The 10,361-nt window shown below is 43.7% G+C and overlaps 1 protein-coding gene across 1 annotated transcript in view; it reads right to left on the bottom strand.

Annotated features, from left to right (window-relative positions):
- AHNAK (AHNAK nucleoprotein) overlaps positions 1 to 10,361 on the bottom strand; it is a 92,058-nt gene that overhangs the window by 9,655 nt on the left and 72,042 nt on the right. Inside the window, 2 exon segments of the mRNA XM_058160027.1 lie at positions 1 to 5,820; positions 9,649 to 9,836. Coding sequence (XP_058016010.1) covers positions 1 to 5,820; positions 9,649 to 9,836 — 6,008 coding nt within the window.

The following is a 10,361-nucleotide window of genomic DNA, read 5'->3' as shown; positions in this document are numbered from 1 at the left end:
TGGACCAGAAAGATCGAGATCTCCTTTGGGGAGGCTTACATCCACATCTGGACCTTCCCCTTTGAAGCTGGGCATTCCAAATTTGGGCATTTTGAATTTGGGCATCTTCAACTTTCCTTCTGGTCCATGAAGTTCAACATTAGGTGCATCAATGTCCACTTTGGGACCTGTGAGATCTAAATCTGGGGCTTTCAGGTCACCTTCCAGCTTTGGGACAGAAACATCAACATCTCCCTTCAGCTTTGGACCTTTCAAGTTGAAATCAACATCTGGCATAGTAATCTTTGGAGCTTTGATGTGCATTTCAGGCATCTTAAATTTGGGCCCTTTCACTTTTCCTTCTGGACATTCTAAGTGAATGTCTTCCACATCCAGTTTAGGAGACTTTATATCAATCTGAGGTCCTTCAAGATTGCCTCCAATATTTGGTACAGTTACATCCATCTGTCCTCTCGCTCCAGGTCCTTTAATGTTCAAGTCTACATCAGGCATGGAGATCTTCGGTGCTTTGATATTTAGTTTTGGCATCTTAAATTTTGAACCTTTCAGCTTTCCTTCAGGACCTTCAATATCAAGTTCTGGAGCTTCCACATCTATCTTTGGACCTGAGATGTCAATTTCTCCCTTTGGCAAACTTAGATCTACATCAGGACTTTCTAGTTTTGGGCTTGAAACAGTAAAAATTGGCATCTTCAATTTTGGCATTTTTAGTTTCCCCTCACTCTGGAGATCAATGTCTGGACCACTTAGCTCTACTGTAGGCCTCTTGATATCAACGCTGGGTCCCTTGAATTCTCCTTCTAGTGTTGGAATAGAAGCATCCATATCACCTTTCACTTTTGGACCTTTCAAATCAAAGTCAATATCTGGCATGGAGATTTTGGGTGTTTTGAAATGCATTTCAGGCATTTTAAACTTTGGACCTTTCAGTTTTCCTTCTGGGCCTTCAAGGTCCACACTTGGCATATCAATATCTATTTTTGGCCCTGAAACATCCAAATCTCCTTTGGGAAGGCTCACATTAACATCAGGACCCTCTCCTTTCAACCCAGGTGTTCCAAATTTTGGTAGCTTCATTTTGGGCATCTTCAACTTGGCTTCTGGGCCTTCAAGTTCAACATCTGGGAGATCTATATCCAATTTTGGTGCAGCAAGATTGGGTCCTTTCAGATCTCCTTCTAGTTTTGGAACCGTTACATCCATTTCACCCTTCGTTTTGGGGACTTTGAGATTCAGATCTACATCTGGCATAGAGATTTTGGGAGCTTTAATATTCAGTTTTGGCATTTTGAATTTGGATCCTTTAATTTTTCCTTCAGGCCCTTCCAGCTCTACATCAGGGATATCAACATCTAGTTTAGGACCTTCAATATCAACCTGGGGTCCCTTAAATTCACCTTCTATTTTTGGTCCAGAAATATCTGCATTCCCTTTCCATTTTGGCCCTTTTAGATTCAAATCAACATCTGGCATTGATATCTTTGGTGCATGAATATTAAACTCAGGCATCTTAAATTTGGATCCTTTTAGTTTTCCTTCTGGGCCTTCAATGTCCAAACTTGGTGCTGCTACGTCAACTGTTGGAACAGAAACATCAAGCTCTGCTTTGGGGAGGTTTAAATCCATATCCGGACTTTCTCCTTTGAAGCTGGGTATTCCAAACTTAGGCATTTTGAATTTTGGCATCTTCAATTTCCCTTCTGGTCCATGTAGGTCAACATCTGGTGCTTCAATATCTAACTTTGGACCTTTGATATCAATTTCTGGACCTTTTATATCACCTTCTAATTTTGGAATAGAAACATCAATGTCTCCTGTGAGTTTGGGCCCCTTTAGATTCAAATCAGTGTCTGGCATGGAGATTTTAGGACCTTTGACATGCATTTCTGGCATCTTGACTTTAGGACCTTTAATTTTGCCTTCTGGTGCTCCAACGTCCCATTCTGGGGCTGCAATATCGACTTTCGGACCAGAGAAGTCAAGGCTGCCCTGGGTAACACCAATGTCCACATCAGGAACGTCAGGTTTCAAGCTGGGCACGCCAAATTTGGGCATTTTCAATTTGGGCATTTTGAGTCCAGGTCCGTGAAGGTCAACATCTGGTGCAACAATGTCTACTTTTGGAGCCTTGATGTCCACAGCTGGGCCCTTCAGTTCTCCTTCCACTCTTGGTATGGAAAAACCCATGGCCCCCTTGACTTTGGGGCCTTTCAAATTTAGGTCAATGTCTGGAATGGAGATTTGTGGAGTTTTGACATGAGGCCCTTTCAGTTGACTTGAAGGACCTTTGAGGCCAATGTCAGGAGCCACAATGTCCACTTTGGGACCTTTGAGGTCTATCTGTGGGCCTTTCAAGCTGCCTTCTAGTTTGGGCACAGAAACATCCACATCACCCTTTAATGATGGCCCTTTCAGGCTCAGGTCAACATCTGAAACTGAAACCTTTGGTGCCTCAACATGTAATCCTGGCATCTTGACTTTAGGACCTTTAATTTTGCCTTCTGGTGCTCCAAAGTCCAATTCTGGGGCTGCAATATCGACTTTTGGACCAGAGAAGTCAAGGCTGCCCTGGGTAACACCAATGTCCACATCAGGAACGTCAGGTTTCAAGCTGGGCACGCCAAATTTGGGCATTTTCAATTTGGGCATTTTGAGTCCAGGGCCATGAAGGTCAACATCTGGTGATACAATGTCTACTTTAGGAGCCTTGATGTCCACAGCTGGGCCCTTCAGTTCTCCTTCCACTCTTGGTATGGAAACACCCATGTCCCCCTTGACTTTGGGACCTTTCAAATTTAGGTCAATGTCTGGAATGGAGATTTGTGGAGTTTTGAAATGAGGCCCTTTCAGTTGACCTGAAGGACCTTTGAGGCCAATGTCAGGAGCCACAATGTCCACTTTGGGGCCTTTGAGGTCTATCTGTGGGCCCTTCAAGCTGCCTTCTACTTTGGGCACAGAAACATCCATGTCACCCTTTAATGGTGGTCCTTTCAGGCTCAGGTCGAAATCTGGAACTGAAATCTTTGGTGCCTCAATATCCAATCTTGGGGCTGCAATATCGACTTTAGGACCTGATATGTCAAGGCTGCCCTGGGGAAGACTAATGTCCACATCAGAAACAACAGGTTTCAAGCTGGGCACGCCAAATTTGGGCATTTTCAATTTGGGCATTTTGAGTCCAGGGCCATGAAGGTCAACATCTGGTGCAACAACGTCTACTTTTGGAGCCTTGATGTCCACAGCTGGGCCCTTCAGTTCTCCTTCCACTCTTGGTATGGAAACACCCATGTCCCCCTTGACTTTGGGGCCTTTCAAATTTAGGTCAAGGTCTGGAATGGAGATTTGTGGAGTTTTGACATGAGGCCCTTTCAGTTGACCTGAAGGACCTTTGAGGCCAATGCCAGGAGCCACAATGTCCACTTTGGGGCCTTTGAGGTCTATCTGTGGGCCCTTCAGGCTGCCTTCTACTTTGGGCACAGAAACATCCACATCACCCTTTAATGATGGCCCTTTCAGGCTCAGTTCAACATCTGGACCTGAAAACTTTGGTGCCTCAACATGTAATCCTGGGACTGCAATATCGACTTTTTGACCAGAGAAGTCAAGGCTGCCCTGGGGAAGACTAATGTCCACATCAGGAACTTCACCTTTCAAGCTGGGCATGCTAAATTTGGGCATTTTCAATTTGGGCATTTTGAGTCCAGGGCCATGAAGGTCAACATCTGGTGCAACAAAGTCTACTTTTGGAGCCTTGATGTCCACAGCTGGGCCCTTCAGTTCTCCTTCCACTCTTGGTATGGAAACACCCATGTCACCCTTGACTTTGGGACCTTTCAAATTTAGGTCAATGTCTGGAATGGAGATTTGTGGAGTTTTGACATGAGGCCCTTTCAGTTGACCTGAAGGACCTTTGAGGCCAATGTCAGGAGCCGCAATGTCCACTTTGGGGCCTTTGAGGTCTATCTGTGGGCCCTTCCAGCTGCCTTCTACTTTGGGTACAGAAACATCCATGTCACCCTTTAATGGTGGTCCTTTCAGGTTCAGGTCGAAATCTGGAACTGAAATCTTTGGTGCCTCAATATCCAATCTTGGGGCTGCAATATCGACTTTAGGACCTGATATGTCAAGGCTGCCCTGGGGAAGACTAATGTCCACATCAGAAACAACAGGTTTCAAGCTGGGCACGCCAAATTTGGGCATTTTCAATTTGGGCATTTTGAGTCCAGGGCCATGAAGGTCAACATCTGGTGCAACAACGTCTACTTTTGGAGCCTTGATGTCCACAGCTGGGCCCTTCAGTTCTCCTTCCACTCTTGGTATGGAAACACCCATGTCCCCCTTGACTTTGGGGCCTTTCAAATTTAGGTCAAGGTCTGGAATGGAGATTTGTGGAGTTTTGACATGAGGCCCTTTCAGTTGACCTGAAGGACCTTTGAGGCCAATGCCAGGAGCAGCAATGTCCACTTTGGGGCCTTTGATGTCAATTTGCGGGCCCTTCAGGTCGCCTTCCAGTTTGGGCCCAGAAACATCCACATCACCCTTTAATGATGTCCCTTTTAGATTCAAGTCAATATCTGGCACAGCAACTGGGGTAGTTTTCACAGAGGGCATTGAGATCTTTGGACCTTTGAGTGGTCCACCAAGGTCAACATTGGTGCCCTCAACATTCATACTAGGCCCTTTCAAGTCCCCTTCAATCTTTGGCCCTGAAATATGTGTAGCTCCTTTTCCTTTGGGACTTTTAAGATTCAAGTCAATATCTGACATAGAGATTTTGGGTGTCTGTCCACTAATCTCAATCCCTCCTTTTGGAACATTGATTTCTGCTGCAGGGCCTGAAACAGAAAATTTAGGAATATCCATGTGGTGTATTTTAAATTTGTCTTCACTCTCTTCAAGTCCGATGTCTGAGGCCCCAAAATCCATCTTTGATTTCACCCCACCTTTCAAATCCAGTCCTTTTACACCCATATCCAATTTTGGTTCTGGTATTCCCCTGCTTGTGATTGCAACTTTGGGGCCCTCTGGAAATCCTCCTGGGCCTTTGATTGTCACAGATGGAGCTGTTGCATCCAGTTGAGGAACTTCAATGTCAGCACTTGGAGATGATATTCCAAATTTGGGCATTCTCATGGCAGGGAATGTAAGGTTTCCTTTGCTTTCATCACCAAGACCTGGACTTGTCGTCTTGCCTTCAATGCCTGAGGCAGGAATTTTTATCCCCGCGCCTTGTAACCCTCCCAATTCTCCTTTAATTTTAGGACCTTTGATATCGAATTGCAGTCGGTCCCCTGTTTTCCCATTGATTTCAGGGCTGCTGAAGTCTGCCTGACCACTCAAACCTATACCCTTGATATTGGAGACTTGGATATCAGTTTTTCCCACCTTTGGCTGCCCCACAAGGGTATCGGGAACACCTGCCTCCAATTTTCGGGAAGGCAAGTCAATAGTTGGTCCAGAATATGTCACATCATAAAATTTCCCTCCTTCGTGGGAGGATTTTCCATAGCTGGTAATCCCAGGTGAATCCACGTGTGGGATCTTGATGACAGTTTTCCCAGGCTCCGGTTCAATTCCAGCTTTAGAAATTTGGGTAAGTTCATGTTTAGGAATTTTGATCTTAAACTCAGGACTGCTGATGTCAATCTCTTTGGCACCTTCATGGCCGGTAACATCGACAGTGTAAGCTGTGACCCTTTTGGTGACCGTAATGGTCCTGCTTTGAGTTCCTGCATGCTCAACTTCTGTGCCATCTTCTGATTTAAGGCGAGGTTTAATTTTTGTGGTGTAGATCCGCTGGTACTCTTCATCATCTCCACTCTGAAAGGGAAAGGAATTGTGTCATCAAACTTTTTGCTCAAATTACTGTGCTTCTAACAGGCAATCGCCGATAGCAGTCTCTATCAAAAATGTCTACAGTGACAAGCCTCATCATTTCACTTCAAATATTCTTGCTTAGAACATAAAATAATAGGGTTGGAAGCAGGGGTGAAATGTTCCCAGTTTGGACCAGATCGCCCGATCCGATAGTAATGGTGGTGGGTGGTTCGGAGAACCGGTAGCAAAAATCCCTGCCTGCCCCCCAGTGCCCAGTTGAGCTGCGCAATCATCAGAGGTTGGTTTTTTTTACTTTTAAAAACATTTTTTCTTTGGCCAAAAAAATGCTTTTAAAAGTAAAAAAAAAAAGCCTCGCGCAGTTCATCTGTGATTGAAAGAACCTTTTAAAAGCATTTTTCCTTTTGGGAATTATAACAGATTGTACAGTGACTGAGATTAAATTGATTTTGAACTTAATAACAGCAGCAAGGCTGTTAATTGGACAATATTGGAAGAAAAAAGAGTTACCTACAATAGAAGAATGGATATTGAAAGTTATTAATTTGGCTGAGATGGCTAAAATCTCAACCTTTTTGAAAGACAATACGCAGGAAAGATAGTTAATTGAATGGAAAAAATGGATTGATTATTTACAAAAGAGATATCAGATTAAGAGATATCAGATTGCCTTTGAATAATTAGGATGTATTATTTTATATAATGGGGGGGTTAGGAAATGAAAAGACTTGGATGAGGTTAATTGGATTAGAAGGGAAAATTTTATTCTATGTTTGGTTTATGTATAACAATACCTTGTGATTGGGGGGGGGGAGAAAAAGAGGGAAAAATGTTTTTGTTTGTTAAAACTTTTTCAATTAAAAAAAAGCATTTTTTTAACAAGCTCTTCGGTCGAATAAATAAAAACCTCTTCAGTCAAATAAATCAAATCAAGTCAAATAAAATAATAAAATAAATAAACTATAATACAATACCGGTCAAATCAAATAAATCAAGTCAAATAAAATAAAATAATAAAATAAATAAATATAATACAATACCACTCAAATCAAATAAATCAAATCAAGTCAAATAAAATAAAATAAAATAAAATAATAAATAAACTATAATACGATACTGGTAAAATGAAATAAATCAAATTAAGTCAAATAAAATAATAAAATAAATAAACTATAATACAATACAGGTAAAATGAAATAAATAAAATAAAATAAAATAAAATAATAAATAACTATAATACAATACCGGTAAAATGAAATAAATCAGGTCAAATAAAATAAAACAAAACAATAAAATAAACAAACTATAATACAATACCAGTCAAATCAAATAAATCACATCAAGTCAAATAAAATAAAAAAAAATATTGGTAAAATAAAATAAAATAATTAAAATAAAATAAAGTAAATAATAAATAAAATAAAGTAAATAATAAATAAAATAAAATAAATTGGCTGGAGTTAGCCGGATATTTAGATTGGAATTGGCATTTTTATCCACCTATTGAGCACTTCCCATGATTGTTGTTGTTGTTGTTGTTGTTGTTGTTGTTGTTGTTGTTGTTGTTGTTATTATTATTATTATTATTATTATTATTATTATTATTATTATTATTATTATTATTTCTCCCCCTTATCTTCAACTCTTGGCTCCAGCTGAGGGAAACTTTTCCCTCAGGCCGGCTCTCCCTGGCCTGTTTTTTCAGATGCTGCCTCCTTTCCTGGCTGCCTTTCCTCAGCATGGCTGCCTTTTCCCCTCCTCAGTTTCTCTCTCTTTATTTTGAACCCGGGGCTTTTGGCTCCATTGAGCCAGCCTCTTCTTCATGAGGGCTTCAGAGCTCCCAGGCAGCCATTTTGTCTTCCCGCCCGCCTCCTCCCCGAAGCCCAACACAGCTGGTTGACTGACAGCTGCTGTGTGATCGGTAGCTGCTGTTTGATTGGGCAGCTGCTGTGGTGATTAGTAGTTGCTGTTTGATTGGCAGCTGCTGTGTGATTAATAGTTGCTGTTTGATTGGCAGCTGAGTCAGCCTGACAAGGGGTGGGGGAGGCGGGACCATGGGGACACCTGGAGCGCAAGGCAATGGACACCGTTTTGTCACTATCCTTGTGCAAATTGCGGCGGCTTCTGGCGGCACACCTGCACACCACTGCATGCTCCTAGGCATGCCCTGCAACTGGCTTGACCTCAATCAGATGATGGTTTGTGCAAAAGAGCCAGGAATTGATGTTTGTCAGTACCGATCACCCTAAGAGCAATTCAAAGGAACGATTAAATAAGGGGTGGGTGGGAATGTTCTTTTTTGTTGTTGTTGTTCTCTGAACTTCTGGGTACTTTTATAGATTTCCAAAAAGGAAAGAAACTGCATGGGAGGGAGGGAGGGAGGGAGGGGTGAAAGAAAGAGAAGGAAGAGAACGAGAAAGAAGGCAGAAAAAAGGGAAAGGAAAGAAGGGAGAGAAGGAAGGAGGGAAGGAAGGAAGGGATAGGTTGGAGGAAAGAAGGGAAGGGAGGGAGGGAGGGAGGGGGAGGAAAGGAGAGAAGGAAGAAAGTAAAAAGACAGCAGAAAAAAGGAAAAGGAAGGAAGGGAGAGAAGGAAGGAGGGAGGGAAGGGAGGAAGGAAGGTTGGAGGAAAGAAGGGAAAAGAGGGAGGGAGGGAGGGGAAGGAAAGGAGAAAAGGCAGAAAAAAGGAAGGAAGGGAAAGAGAAGGAAGAAAGCAGGGAGGGGAGGAAGGAAGGAAGGGATAGGTTGGAGGAAAGAAGGAAAGGGAGGGAGGGAGAGGAAGGAAAGGAGAGAAGGAAGGAGAAAGAAGGCAGAAAAAAGGAAAAGGGAGAAAGGGAGAGAAGGAGGGAGGGAGGGAAGGAAGGGATAGGTTGGTTGGAAGGAAGGAAGGAAGAAATAGGATGGAGGAAGGAGAGGAGGGGGAGGGAGGAAAAAGAAGGAAGGAAGGATAGGAAGGAAGCAAGGAGAGAGAGGGAGAAAGAAAAAGAAAGAAAGAATTGATTTACATGGGCAAACTATGTTCCTGGCTCCTATCTGGTGCCAATCAGTGCCCCCTCCCCAAATGAGAAAGTGAGTCCCACTTTGGCCCTTTCTCAAGTGGGGGGTGGGTCTGAATCGAAGCTCACCAAACCACTGCAGTCCCTGGGACCTGAAATGCCACACACACCCCACCGGTCAGCTGCCACCTTATGCTTGCATGGGAGGGAGGAAACCCCCCCCCCTTCATGGAGATGGTCCATCTTCGGCCTGCCTTCCCCAATTGGCTTTTCTCTCCCTGACGGTGAAATTGTACCACACCGGCTATTTTCAACTATTTGCAGGAAGCGAATCAAACTGGGTCTCTAATGCTCTCGCTAATTAAGAGAATAATAGAGTTGGAGGGAACTTTGGAGGTCTTCTAGTCCAGGGGTCTCCAACCTTGGCAACTTTAAAACTTGCGGACTTCAACTCCCAGAGTCCCTCAGCCAGCAAAGCTGGGAGTTGAAGTCCACAAGTCTTAAAGTTGCCAAGGTTGGAGACCCCTGTTCTAGTCCAGCTCCCTACTCAAGCAGGAGAACCTATACAGTTCCAGACAAATGGCTGTCCAGTCTTTTCTTAAAAGTCTCCAGTGATGGAGGCAACTTCTGTTCCACTGTTCCACTGATTAATTGTTCTCATTGTCAGGAAATTTCTCCTTAGTTCTAGTTCAATCTCAAACTTGAGCACCCTTGACCTAGAACGAAGTAAGTCGCTCAAGGAAAACGGGCTTGTTGTGTTCCTTACATAGTCCACACATGCACACTTCTTCCATTCTTCTTCTTTTTCACACTTACTCACCAAAACAACTTCTGGGCTCCTTGGAGGAAACACGTCGTAGGAACCAGACTGCCCTGGCAACGGGGAGCGGTCGCCTTTCCTCTGTAGCCGCAGGCCCACCGTGTGATGACCCATGTTTTTAAGGAGCTCCGAGACCTCCCCTGAGTGCACATTGTCAAAATAGATGGTTGCGCTCACAATCTGGTCTCCTGCAGAAAAGGGAGGATTCGGTTATTAGATTAGGAAGAGCTCAAGGAGACATCAAGATAATAGAATAACAGAGATGGAAGGGATCTTGGAGGTCTTCTAGCCCAATCCCTTGCTCAAGGCAGGAGATCTTATTCCATGCCAGACAATGGATGTCCAATCTCATCTTGAAGACCTCCAGTGTCGAAGAACCCACAATTTCTGGAGGCAAGCCACTGATTTAATTGTTCTCACTGTCAGGAAATTTCTCCTTACTTCTTTGATAAATTTCCACTTTTTGTCCTGCTTTGGAGAATAGGTTGACTCCCTCTTGTTGGTGACAACCTGTTGTCACCCACCGATGGCACCAGAGTCGGACAGTGAGGAGGTTGGGGAGGAACTTGAACCCGTCCTGGGGGCTGGGGAAAACTTGGACGAGGGCTTTGCATCGGAGGCCAAGAGGGAACTAGACAGCAGTGAGGCAGAGGAACAGTTGGAGCCCATTCCCAGTGTGCGTATGCACAGAGCTGCCAGAAGACAAGAACAAC

The sequence above is a fragment of the Ahaetulla prasina genome, chromosome 17 (assembly GCF_028640845.1).
Source record: "Ahaetulla prasina isolate Xishuangbanna chromosome 17, ASM2864084v1, whole genome shotgun sequence".
In the NCBI taxonomy this organism is placed as follows: domain Eukaryota; kingdom Metazoa; phylum Chordata; class Lepidosauria; order Squamata; family Colubridae; genus Ahaetulla; species Ahaetulla prasina.
Note: the sequence above shows the minus strand (reverse complement) of the source record. Positions and strands in the feature narration are given on the sequence as shown.